The sequence below is a fragment of the Vombatus ursinus genome, unplaced genomic scaffold, assembly GCF_900497805.2.
Source record: "Vombatus ursinus unplaced genomic scaffold, bare-nosed wombat genome assembly UNPS02014781.1, whole genome shotgun sequence".
In the NCBI taxonomy this organism is placed as follows: domain Eukaryota; kingdom Metazoa; phylum Chordata; class Mammalia; order Diprotodontia; family Vombatidae; genus Vombatus; species Vombatus ursinus.
In genome coordinates this window covers 8,370,882-8,385,018 of record NW_020954559.1, presented here as the reverse complement: position 1 = coordinate 8,385,018, position 14,137 = coordinate 8,370,882, and the positions used below count along the sequence as shown (strand labels likewise).

The 14,137-nt window shown below is 34.6% G+C and overlaps 1 protein-coding gene across 1 annotated transcript in view; it reads right to left on the bottom strand.

Annotated features, from left to right (window-relative positions):
- The window catches only part of LOC114046108 (unconventional myosin-XVI-like), a 682,808-nt gene that overhangs the window by 82,517 nt on the left and 586,154 nt on the right, over window positions 1-14,137 (bottom strand). Inside the window, exons 30-32 of the mRNA XM_027866362.1 lie at window positions 13,119-13,362; window positions 10,211-10,518; window positions 1,154-2,356 (exon numbers count right to left, since the gene is read on the bottom strand). Of these exons, the coding sequence (XP_027722163.1) occupies window positions 1,154-2,356; window positions 10,211-10,518; window positions 13,119-13,362 (1,755 nt within the window). The remainder of the gene's footprint in view (window positions 1-1,153; window positions 2,357-10,210; window positions 10,519-13,118; window positions 13,363-14,137) is intronic.

Below are 14,137 nucleotides of genomic sequence, written 5' to 3'. Positions count from 1 at the left end.
GTGTGTGTGTGTGTGTGTGTGTGTGTGTGTGTGTGTGTGTGTGTGTGTGCTGTCTCTTGAAATTAGAGTATAAGCTCTGGGAAAGCAGGGCCTCTGTCTCAATTATCTGTTTAGCTAGTGATTAACATAGTGCTTTGTACATAGTAAGTACTTAATGCATATTTTTTTCATCCATCACCTATCATCTATTCAACCACAAGTAGTTCAAATTTAGTAGGGAAAAATTCCAGGGGATTGATGATGATGATGATGAAAATCCACATTTCTATATAGCACTTTAAGGTTTCCTTATGTGCTTTCCTCGCAACTCTTCTGTGAGGTGGCTAATACAAGTATTATTAATCCCATTTCACAAATGAGGAAATTGAGAGCCATAAAGGTGAAGTAACTTTTCTATAATCACCACATTAGCATCATGAAAGGCAAAAGGTAAATTGTTAAAGAGAATGGTTTAATAGACAATGCATGGCTCATGAGAGTTATAGTTATATGTCTACAAGTCAATGTGACTCAGTAATGTGGAATGTAAGAACTTTGAGAATAAGTATTATTAATAAAGATAAAGCAAACACTGGACAGAAATGCCATATTCAATATTTTCCCCAGATTCTTCTTTGGAGTACACAGTTTTATCCTAATACTTCAAAATTTTCTTAGCTTTTAATTTTTCTATCTGTAAAGAGGGAACCCTAGTGCTTAGCTAATTTCTTATTCTGACAATATCAGCTTTCTAAACTTAACAATTGTTTAGAAGAAATCGTTAAAAATAATAGTAATAATAATAATGCTAGTTAGCATTTATATAAGCTTATATATTATATTATAAATAATATAAATATGTACACACACATACATATGAAATAAACTTTAAGGGTTACAAAGCACTTTATAAATATCATCTCACTTTTTCCTCACAATAACCCTGAGAGGTAGATGCTAGTATTATCCCCATTTTACATAAGAGGAAAATAAACTAGACAGAGATTAAATGACTTGCCCAGAGTCACAAAGCTAGTAAATATTGGAGGCTGGATTTGAACTCAACTTTTCCTAACTCCAGGTCTAATGCTTTATCTACTTCATCATCTAGCATAATTATTCTACTACATTTTCTTAAATAGGAGCAAAAGGGAAATAGTTCCTGACTACTTACCTTCAGGTTCCCTAATTTTCCTTCCTGCTGCAGACTTCCGAAGCACACTCCGTCCTGAGTTAAACAGGCTTGTTAACTCATCAAGAGGACTGGTTAACGGTCTTGAGTTTGGAGGGCTGTATGGTAGTGGAGAAGATGAACTGGAGTTGGGTTTCCTGTGCTCCACTTTTGCTACCTTCCCAGGAGAATAGGACAGCTGAGAGAATGAGCTGGAAGAACCTGCACCATGAGTTGAATTTGGTTTCTGAGGTACTTTGGACAATTCCGAAATTGTCACTGCTTTCCCAGCATTAGCCAGAAATGGAGTGTGAGTTTCTGGGGGGAAAGTAAAATGTGTGGAAGGCCGAAAAGCAGTAGGTGGAGGCACTGGAGGAGGTGGGAGGGGAGGAGGAGGTGGAGTTGAAGGAGGAGAAACTTTGCTCGAAACATTAAATACCATTAGACCAGGGGATGATGGTCTGTCATTGTCCCCTTTCTGATTTTTGGAGTACTGTGGAGACAATGGACTTGATCCTTCTGACTGCACAGGGTATTTCAGATTGGTTTCTAGGACAGGAAGCTTTTTGACCTCCAAGGGTGTTAAAGGTGACTCATCAGATGCTGGAGAGCATGTCACCGGGGTTGGAGGAAACACCAGAAGTGGAGGTCTATGAGGAAGCAGATTTGGAAAAGGTGGTGGAATGTCACATGTATCTCTAAAGGTCCCTGTGGTTTGACTGTTTATGTCACTCTCTTCAACAGCTAGAGGTTTTCGACAGTCAAAAAACAGTGGTGGGGATCCACTTACTAGTGGAACCATTCCCAAGCCACTGTTGTTACTTTCTTCTGGCAAAAAATATTTCATCTCTTCATAAACAGACTCTCCTTGATCTGGGCTGTCTGTCTCAATGGAACTGTTCTTTATTGTGTTCCCTACCATTTCGATGTATACTGGCTCGGTCTCCTCCTCTTCCTCTTGGGACATATACAAATTGAGGATTCCCTGGTGTGGTCCATCTGCAGAAGAAGCTCTCTGCATTGTCATCACATCTTGTTGACCTACTTTAGTTACAGCACTTAAGTATTTTGCTTCTCCAGGCTTTTGTGCTGGTATCTCCTCATATGAGCCACTAAGCTTTGTGTTGGGGCTTCTTTTGGGCTTTCGAGGAGGAATCTTTTTCATTGTACTGTAATCATCACTGTGTGGCCTAGGCCGAGTCAACACTGAAACAGAAAGAAGAGAGTGGTAGGGTTAAGATTTCTCAAATAATTGCATCTTGCACCATGTAGCTTAGCTTGGACTTAACTCTTCACAGATCTTACTGTTCCAGATCCTAAATGTTCTAAACCATATTTCTCTTCAACATTTGAATTCCGTCCCTTTGGTTCCTAAACAAAATTCACTTTATTCTGTGCAAAAGAAGAGTATCAAAATGTTCAATATCAAGATCAAGATCAATTATTTTTAGTATCGATAAGACTAACAACTTATCCACGAGAAAAAGGAGAAAGTTGAATAAGGCAATATTTATATTTGAGGAGGTCTGACTATGTCTTTGCCCTTCTTGAAGAGAGTTTAGCACATTCGGTTGAGATAAAATGGACATAATGACAGACAAAATAATCTGGGCTATGTTTAACTGTTATTGTCCAAAGAATTTGTCTAAAGTATCTCAGAAACCTACTTGTGGTGAAGGTTCATTCAGCTCATTCTCTAAGTTGCCATATTCTCCTGTGAAGATGGCTAAAGCTGAGCACAGGCAGCCTAGTTCGAAAGAAACTTTATAGTTCTATGTAACTAAATGCTTTTTAAAAAAAAATGTATATATAAATTCCTTTGTTTGGCATTTAGGGCCCTTCACATTCTGATTCAATTTTGTCTTTCTAGGTTGATTAAACATTTCTGTCTCTCTGTCTCTGTCACTCTGTCTTTTTCTGTCTGTCTTTCATACTTTGCAATCTAGTCAATCTACTTTGCTTTCAATACATGACATTTCATTTCTCATTTTCATGCCCTTGTACTGGTTTTTCACCCATTCTTAGAATATAATACTTCATTTCCTCCTCTTAGAACCCCTGGATCCCTTCAAGGCTCAGCTTAAGAGTAAAACTCTTCTGATCCTTTCCAAAATTCTCCAGTTGTTAATGGTGGAATATTTTGTATAATACAAATTACGTGTAATTATTTTGTATATACCCAGTTTAACCACACAATACAATGTAACCTCATTGAGGACAGAGAGTATCTCAATTTTCAATGTTGTACACTCAAAATTAAACAGAATAAATGTTTAATAAATACTTATTGATTAAGTGATTGATTGTATCATATATTCCACATTTTTACAGGCAAGGAAACTAAGATGTTTAGAGGTGAACTGACTAATTAAAATCATATAGGAAATTACTGACAGAGCCAGAACTAGTTCCATTAAATAAGTTAACTAGATTGTTTTGATGGGTGAATAAAAATGATTAAAGTAGAAAGAAGGAGAAATTTCTTTAAAACTTACTTTGGTTACTATTAAAATAATAAAAGCAAGCAACAAATAATAAGGTGTTAATGGGAACAAAAATAAAATCTAAAATACAAATAATGAGAAATATTTCCTGCAGAAAAAGACAGAGACAGAGAGAGAAGAGAGATAGAGAGAGGAGAGAGGGAGAGAAAGAGAGAGAGAGAGTGAGACAGAGACAGAGACAGAGAAACAGAGAGAGAGAGACAGGGAGAGACAGAGAGAGAGAGACAGACAGACAGAGACAGAGACAGAGAAGAATATGTATGGTAAAGCAGCCTCAAATAATGTTGGAATCAATTCAAGACAAAATTAAGTTAAAAAAAGAGTTAAGGGAGCAAATGGAGATACTTGATGTGTAGGTAGAACAAATACAATAGGCTTTTTTTTTTAAAAGAAGGATGATTTATTTCTCTCATAAAATAATGAGCAATATCTTATGGAATAAAGTCATTTTGTTAGACAAATATATCCTCTATAAATAGTGAGAATTATTTTATATAATAATATCATGTTATTTTACAAAATATATTGAATTTTGAAAATCTTGACTTATTTCATCATTCTGGACTGTTTAGCCACTGTAGTGGAGTTTATTGCTCATTTCAAATAGGGCCCTTTAAGAGTTAGGGTCCTTCAACAGGATCCTAACAAAGAAAATTCTAAATCTCAACTTAGTAATGGAAAAGAAAAATTAGCTTTCTTGAGAGAGAACCAGTGAAAGGGGGCATGTCCATAGTAAGAAAAATGCCCATTATTTACCATATTGTTTCATCACCTGTTTTTTTTTTTTTTTTTATTCAAAGCAGACAAATCTCTGGCAGTGCAGTGGAATGCATGCATCATATTTAAATTGTTCTCAGTAAGTTAAAGACCTTTAGTTCATAAGCAACTTCTCTTTGGAAAGTTTCAGCTCTATTATCACCTTGTGACCCAAATGAGCAAAGTTTAGATAGATACACTATAGATTCTATGAAAAGTTTAACTTATTATACAGTGAGATTAAAATATTATAATAACACACAAATACAAATCCTGGCTACATTCAATTCAGCTTCATGATGTATATTTATTTAGAAATATTGAACTTTATTGATTGATCTAGCCTGAGATGCATTCCAAACCAAGCAAATTCTTAAAAAAAAATGTTTGGATATTAAGTTTTAAGAAAACAACAACCATGGAAACAAAAACTCAACAACTTCACACCTCACCAAAGAAACCAGAATGATGTGATTATTATAGCCATATTATAGCCATATAACCATATTATAGCAAATAAATATTTAGGTCAAATTGTGACCAATTTAAACAGAATTCTGTTATGATCACAATTTTAAAAAAATGCTAGACCTCTTAAATTGTGTGTTCTATCATTCCTCCCACATATTTGGCTCCTGACTAATTCACCATAAGATGACACAAAATTTTTATAAAATGCCACCAGGAGCTAAAGAAGCATTCTTCTTACCCAAGAGTCTTTTTTGTTTTGTTTTGATTTTTCCTTTCCATTTTTGGGAGGAATCTTTGAGGTTATTTTTAAATTGCACAATTTGCATAAATATACATGTCATATGGTTTTAACCTCATTGAAGCCCAGACATCTAGAATTTAATCCAGGAGAACAAAATAGTTCCTTTTCAACAACCAAAAAGTTGAATAGAGAGTGATCCTATATGTTCCAAAATGGCAAGCAGCATTTAGAATTAGTTTTGACCACATTTTACTGCAGGTACAAAGACTCAGTCACAATTGGATGACAAATGGAGGGTCTCTGAAAAATTCAAGAATTTGCTGGAACCTCACTATGACACTGTTTGGGGAGGTTATGTTCCAGTACAATATTACAGGTGGTGAAAGAACATTTAACTGCCTGTCTGGTACATTCAATAATACATTTCCCAAGACTCAGGACTCACAGTTCAGATAGATGATGCCTTTTCCAAATTTCAAAGGTAAATATAATGAATCTCCAGTTGAAAATTAGGTGAGCAAAACAAATGAAATTTATTGCTAAAAAATTTGTGTATCTCTGTAGAAGATTCTGGAATGTATGTATGTATACTGTATGTATATATATATACACACATATATAATACACATTATGTACATATAAAATAGGATAAAATTATTTAATGTATAATTTATTTTCAATTTATTTATATAATAATATATTTTATATAATTTGCTTATTTAACATAACATATATAAATATATTATATAACTATGCAGAATAGAACTATAAATGTATATGTATACATGTATATATGTGTGTACACACACACATATAGAGAAAGAGAATATGGAACTACAAACTATATATGTTGATATATACACACACATACACATACATATAAGTGCATGTATACATATATATAGTTCTAGTGAGTGATGTCCTCTTAATGTGTCATAAAACAGTCATATGAAAATCTAAGTTTTTCATATAATAATAATAAATTACATAATAATAATAAATGACAACATTTATTAAAACCCTGTTCTGATGTCTTATGATGTGGGGATTGTTCTGAAAAGTCCATCTTCTTTTAAAAATTTTACTGCTGCCTTTTGTTTTTACATCCACCATGCATCTCTCTATTGATATTTGAGTGACCTATAATTTAAATTCTTTAAAGAGTGTAATAGTCTGTGATTCATTCCCATTTTGCATCACCAGACAAAAATTGGTGTTAAAAAATTGGACCTCTATTTCAGAAAGAGATCATTAAAAGCAATTTGAGATTTCCTAAATGCAATCTAGTTAGCTCTCTTATTCATTTTTTTGGGAACAGTTAGTTGTCCTTCTCAGCATCAGTCCAAAAGGAACTAGCTTTATGGAAGGATCATGCAACGTCAGATGAACATCTTAGCAATAGGCCTTCTTTATGCTTTTATGTTATTTTCTCATGTAAATAGTTAGCTAAACTCATTCAGGAGGCTTTGCAATGGTTCATTGCCCAATATGATCAGCACTGCATCATCTTCTGATAGGAGCATCTAGAGAAGCTCCTAATCCCTAGGAAATTCCTCTCCTCTTTGGATTTGGCACTGAGAATTCTCTATGACAAAGATGAATACTTTTTTTTTTATCCCTAACCAGTTACTGACAAATACAACTTTACATAAGATATTATAATTCTAACATATTTGTATAATTCAAACTATTTGAGGCTGATAGCATCAAGAAAGTGTCTTTTTATATTTAGGCTCTGTTGCCCATAATGGACATCTAAGATAGGGTTTGTATACAGCACCCTTTGACTCCTAGCCCAGCTCTCCATCAATCACACTGAATTGCTACTTTGCTAAGAATCTCTCCAGGTCACTTTTAGATCTCCATTTTGAAAGGGATCTCATTTTGCCTAAGCTGCCTTCTTTTTTTCCTAGACATTGTATGGAACAAAACTAAACAAAAACATAACTATATGTTATGCCATGATCAATCCACAAGTAAGCACTTGAAGGATCACTCACAGTGCCCTAAACAGCTTCTGGCTTTGTGTTGTGTAAGGTGGACAACAACTGGCTGTAAAGAAATGGGGTGTGTAATCAGTGTGGTGGAACCTCAAATTGTAGCTGAGTTGAGATGTCTAGAAATTAATTTCGCATATTTGATTTTTCTGACTTTGGACACATGTATATATATGTGTGTGTGTATGTGTTTGTGTTTGTATATATATGTTTGTGCATGTATATATACATGTGTGTATATATGTGTGTGTTTATATATATATGTATATATGTATATGCTCCTTTCTTCTCTTTCAGATTCAAAATTTGAAAGCTCCCTTAATAAAAATATGATCTTTGGGTTTTGGATGCTATTTGATTGATACATTGATTCATTAGTCTTATATTTTACTCATTTAGTGCAAGAGAATATTCTATTACTGGGTGGCAGAGGGGAGAGAGTGCCAGGCCTAACTCAGAAATACTTGAGTTCAAATCTGACCTCAGACACTTACTAGCTGTAAAATCCTGGGCAAGTCACTCAACCTCTGTTTGCCTCAATTTTCTCATCTGTAAAATGGAGATAATAATAACACCTATCTTCCAGGATTGTTGTGAGGATCAAATGAGATAATAATTGTACAGCACTTAGCACAATGCTTGGTACATGGTAAGCACTATATAATATTAGGTATTATTACACTAAGATTTGTAGAAATCATTTTAATTCTCTGATTATAAATTCATTCTCCCTCAGTATAGGTATGCTTGACTAAAAAGTTATTTTTTACTCTCTCAATCAGTTTCTCACTTTAAAATGTCTTTAGATTAAAGAAAAATGATTTCTAAAATATATTTTTCTGTCTCCTGATAACATTTTCTCTACATGTCAATGGATTCCTTTTTTCAAAAGAAATTTTAAAAATTATTTTCTAAAACCTCAACCATCCCTTTGCCCTTTGTAATTTGACCTGAATTATGCTTAATAATTTGATTTCTTTTTCTCATTTCATCAAACACTACCATGTTCTGATTCTCAAATTAGGCCTTTCCATCCACTTATGTGATGACTTGATGTGATTTAGAATACTCATGTCTTTTCCCATTCTCCCAACTCTGTAAGATTTATTCTATTCCTTTTCATATTGATTTTTCCATCTTGAATAAAGCTACTACTAGTGAAACTTCACCCTCATATTCTTTTTTATGGTACATTTTGTTCTGAATTTTGTTCTTTTGTAATCATGCCATATTCTCTATACCCAAGTGAATATGATTGTAGAAAGTATTTGCTCCCCACCAGGTCTGTCTAACCCACAACTTGTTTCTTATTTTTGTCATTCCTTTGTTGAGCTTTGCCCCACAAACCTACCCCTGCAGACTACCAAGTTAAAATACCTAGAGAGAAATAAGGGAATGAGTGAGATTTATCCTGCCTACTCATTCTATGTGCTTATGAATTATTGAGATATAAATATTATTGAGTAAGCACTGTACTTCCTCTGTTTAAGATGATATTGTGAATCCCACCCTTTCCAATTGCTTTCCACTGATCAAATTTAAATTCCCCCTTGAAACTCATTTCTATCTTTACTCCACGTTGTTTCTCATATTTGTCTATTTCTGTATTTACCCTCATCTTTATTTCCTACATCCTAGCAGAAAATATGATTTTCTTCAGTCTTATCAATTATTAATCATGAGATCATGGATTTAGAGTTGAAAGGAATCAGGGATATTATTTAGTCCGATCCTCTCATTTTACAGAAGAATGACCTGAAGCTCGGAGATGTTAACTGACTTGCCCTGGATCACAGAACTGGTAAAGGCTTGAGGTGGTATTTGAACCCAGGTCATCATGATTTCAAGTCTAATCCTCTGTTCATTATACCAATATTTGCTCTTCTACCGACACCTTGAAGTCTTCTTGTACATTTTTCTATTTATTTAGGACAATCGGCTACCTCCCTGTGTTTAAAACATATATATTTTTAAAAAAATGATTTCACCTGAAAGCCTGTTCAGACACATTAAAGAAGATGATTGTACTAAGCTTAGTATTGTATTTTACTCTAGACTTGTGTAACTTGTCAAATATCTTTGTCTAGAAGAATATGCTTATGCTTTCTCTCTATTTTTATCTTGGCTAAATTTCTCTGATTATTATTTTTAAAAAGCAATTAAATTAAATTCTCTGTTCTCTGATGTGTCCTATTTATTTTTAATAATGCCAAAGATGAATAATTACTAATAAGTAATCATAATATGAATCAAGGGATGGCAAACTATGGCCCATGGACAGACTCCTAATATAAATGAGTGGAAGATAACTTGTAATGAGTATGCAATTTAACTTTAATCACTTAGATAAAGATGTTGCTAGAATCTCAATATAGAAATTTAAGTTACTTTACTTTTACAGAAACCACTAACTAGAGCTTGCTATGCATTGAATAGTGAATCATTTCACTCATTGGCATGATAAAATAGGTGTTGTTTGTCTAAATTTTGATGCAAAGAAAAACTGATGAAATGGTTGATTTGGGAGGTTTTATTTTGTTTGGGACTAAATCTGGTATAAGGAACTCCTAGTGAGAAAATACACAACCAGTGCATCTCAGCACTTACAGATTTTGAATGTTGCTTCAGGCACTGATAGTTTATGTGACTTGCCAGGGTCACACAGTTAGTATGTGTCACAGGTAGGATGATCCTAAGTCTTGATCCTGACCATATCTCTTTCAATTGAAAGTTTGAAAAAAATTCTAATTATTAATAGGGTCCAAAATTTGTATTGTCAAAATGTGAAGTTTATTTTATGTGCAGCTGTGTGTGTGTTGGGGGTTGTGAAGAGGGCAGGGGTAGGGAGAATAGCATGAATTGCCTTTTCCAACAGTCTTAGAAATTTTAATCAAATGTCTTGTTTTCTTAGTGATTAAAGAGCCACTAGTAAACCGGTAATTAGATTTATTTCTATTAAAAATGTACTAGAGCAACAAGGCTGCTATGTGACGTTTGAGGACCGGAAGTGAAAAGATCAATAAACAGAAGTAATGTTGTTGTCTCCCAATCTGTCCCCCGCCCCACTCCATCATTTCCCTTTCAGCCTAACCTTCATTAGCTGTTTCCTTAGCAGCTGCTGACAAGCAGGCACTAACAGCTTCATAGGAAGCACTCAGTCGTGTGTTGGGGTCTCTCTTTGGTTTGGGAGGGGGCTGTTTCCGTGGTGATGGCAGGCCATTGCTGTCATCCATGCTGAACACAGAGTGCAGGGAGGGAGATCTGATGGATGATCCAGCCAGAGACTGTACCAAGCCATCCACTGCCATGGGGACTGGAACTGAGCTAGAATGAAAATGCTTGGGTGCCCGACTGACTGCAAAGTTGTCTTCAGAGACCTTTCCACCCTTGTCTGCAGCTCTTAAAGGAAAGAAGAAAAACACACACACATAACAGAAGAGATGCCCAGATGCATTATTCAAATGATAACAATGAACCTGTTCATGCAAACATAATAACAGCCTTTTGGAAAACAATCTCTCAACACCCCTGCTGTGACTAGAGGATGTGTATGCAGTAATCTTCTGACAAACAAATCCAGATGAAGCTGCTAGCATTTTTCCATTTCCTGCTTTATGATAAATAAGATCATTGGACTCCCCCCACCACCACACACAGACATAAATGCAGCTTTCCTTAAGTAGTTTCATATTGTTGATCAGGCATTCACTGAATAGATTGTTCACACTCTGATTATTAAACACAATCAAAACCTAGGAATTCAATCTGAATGATAATTTCTGGGAAATCCATCTTAATAGAAAGTTACTGATGCAGCAAATGTTAGGAGTTCATCATGGCTCCCTCTCAAAGGAGTACACCATTATAAAAAGCAAAGCTTGGAATTATGGGGGTAACCCACACTACTTTCCTATTTCTGTCTCTCCCTCCATGCATCATCAGCCATCATTTAATTATGTGGAGTTATTTTCTCCATCATAATGATTTTCTTTCCCTTTTAGTCTATATGTCTTTTCTGTTGCCAAGTGCATTGCTCTTATCCAATAAACAAATTGACAAATCATTTGGTACTTAATTTTACATCTGGGCAAAGTGAGAAATTGAGGTGATTGTTCAGTTCCAGCAGGGAAAATAATAAATATCCTTCTGGAAGGCATATGCAATTAATAATTCTTTAGTTAAAAAAGATATAGTAAAAATAATAATAATAACAAGAGCAATAACAACAAAATTTTTCCTTTTGGTTTTATAAGCTGGAGTAATCACATGATAAAAAGATGTCAGTGCATTTGTTTTCCAAGTTGTTGTTTAAACATTTGTTTTTATAATTTTATCTCTTTATGGCAGAACACCAAAAGAGCTGGAATTCTTCTAAAAGATATAGCCAGATGCCCATGTAGGAAATGAAATAGATAAAAACTTGGTATTCAGTATGTAATATGTTTTCACTGTAATGCTTAAGTACCAGTTTTTCCCTACAAAGAGATTTTTAGTATTTAATCACTGGGATATCTGAAGCTAATTAAACAGAGATGACACTGATATTTTTACTTTAATAAAAATAATCTTACATAGGCAGCACAAGCAAAGGAATGCCATTTCCAGTGAGATAAAATGTGGCATTATTGAGTTACTGTGCAAAAATAAATAGCTCCCTACCAAGTGAATTATGGCCAAAAAGAACTGATTACTGCCATTACACAGACTGATGTTATGATGTACAGGTGTCCTTATCATTCACATAAGAGGAAGGACACTCTACTGTAAGTTAAAACAGGTGGTTGCAAAATTTCTATTTGTAGCTAAGCATTCAAAGTATGCTTTCAAATCAAAAGAAATAAAAGATGACTTCATTAGTGAAGAAAATGTGTCAATTTAGATAGTGACTAGAACAAACACAATTCTCTATATTGATTTCATGGCATCTCCTCTCCCCTAAAATGGCTCCTTATTAATTACCTTGGCAAATTTCCAGAAGGTTGTCTAAGTCAGCATTTATGTTCAGTGTGCTTCAATGAAAAAATTTAAAAGCCCAATTAAATCTGTTTGCTAAAAATAGAGCTATCAAAGACTTTAAAATAAAAATCTGAGATTGCCTGAGGTATTCATAAAATGAAACAAGTATAGCATACAAAATTAATGACCTTCAAAATAGAGATTATAAATGGTCTTGTGATATGTGCATCTATGTTTATGGTCTTGTTAACAAGGATATTTAATATATTAACAAAAATATATACAATATTCATCAGAAGCCATAATTACATCATCATTATCTTCATCATCATCATCATCATCATCATCATCATCATCATCATCATCATCATCACCAGACCCTTCATTTCTTTACAATAAGAAACTCCCAATGAGAAAAATTCCCTTACCAGTTCAGAACCTCACCTGCTCTGCAAATTACAGTCTGAGAGAGTTGCTGGAGGTAACACAATATTAAATCACTTGCTTAGGTTCACATAACATGTGTCAGAGGCAGGATTTGAACCCAAGTCCTCTTGGTTCAGAGGAAAGCTCTCTACTGCTATATCATGTTGCCTCCCTAATAATAATCATGATAGCAATAATAATGACAAAAGCAAACATAATACCTCACATTTATAATACCCTTCAAGACTTAGAAAGCACTTCACATATATTGTCCTCATTCTACAGATCAGGAAACTGAGGTTAAGAGAGTTTAAGTGATTTGCCCAGTGTCACACAGCTAATAAGTGCCTGAGGCCAGATTCGAACCTAGTTATTCCTGAACTCAAGCTGAACATTCTATCAACTACACTGTGCTGCCTTTAGCAAAATGTTTGCAGATGACATACATGCATAATATTTGTAAAGTGATTAGCACTGACTTCGTCACATAGCAGATGCTTGTCCCTTGCCTCTTGTCCTATGATCATTGCTGGTGACCCTGAGTTGAGAGCTGTTCTGAACTCTTATGGTGATAGCTGGATCAATTACAAAGGCTGTCAAAAATGTTTTCCACTTACCTTTTGGTGCCTTCTTGTTTGTTCCTGACTTCGAACTTTTCTCTATGGTAAACTATGTTCATTTCGTTGCGGAGCCGGTCATTTTCTCGAGCTATGTCTGAAGCATTCTGAATGACCAGTGCATCGTATGTTTTCAGGCCCATGTCTTCTGTGTTCTGGAGGAAACTCTTTACTGAAGTGACCTCTTGTTGTCTGATGCTCATCTTTTGCAGCAAGTGTTGGCGTGCAAGAAAGCCTCTTATAACTGTCAGAATAGGACAAAATTATGGTCCGATGAGAGAAACATGAATCCAAAATACAGAAGCGAAGTCACAATGACATTAAGCTGCATGACTGATAATGGGGTTACAGACTGATAAATATAAGCTCAGTGTAAAAGAAATAATGAAATGTATCCTAGCCACATTAAAACGAGATTTAAAAATTCATTAATAGCTATCATAAATTCAAAGATTATGTTAAGAATATCATTTACTTGGATAGGTTACCAGGAATAATCTTTATAATGAGGTCTTTTATGTATAGGTACATACTCTACCAAGGCAGGGTGAAGTTCCTTTATGCTAAGACAAGTGTTATCAATGACTGGGACTGAAAAATAATATTATCACCTCAGGGCCAACTTTCTGGTCCTGGGTCTCTCTGAGTTTAGCTAAGGCTGCTCCTTTGATAACAGCGCCTACTTAGAATTGTAATTTAAATATTTCTAGTTTGGTGGGACCCGTCAAGCTTAGAATAGCTTTTAATAAATCAATGTCTACTCCATACCACAAAGAGATTTTGTTCTAGGGCTTAAGTGAAGGATAATACAAGTGTATATACACATACATACACACATATACCTATATATGTCATACTCATGTGTGTATACATATGTATTTATACATATACACATACATAGCTGAGTGTACGTGCATTTTTAAGCTAAATTAACCTTCATATAAACCCTAGTCTATCCCTCATTTAAGACATAGATAGATAGATAGATAGATAGATAGATAGATAGATAGATAGATAGA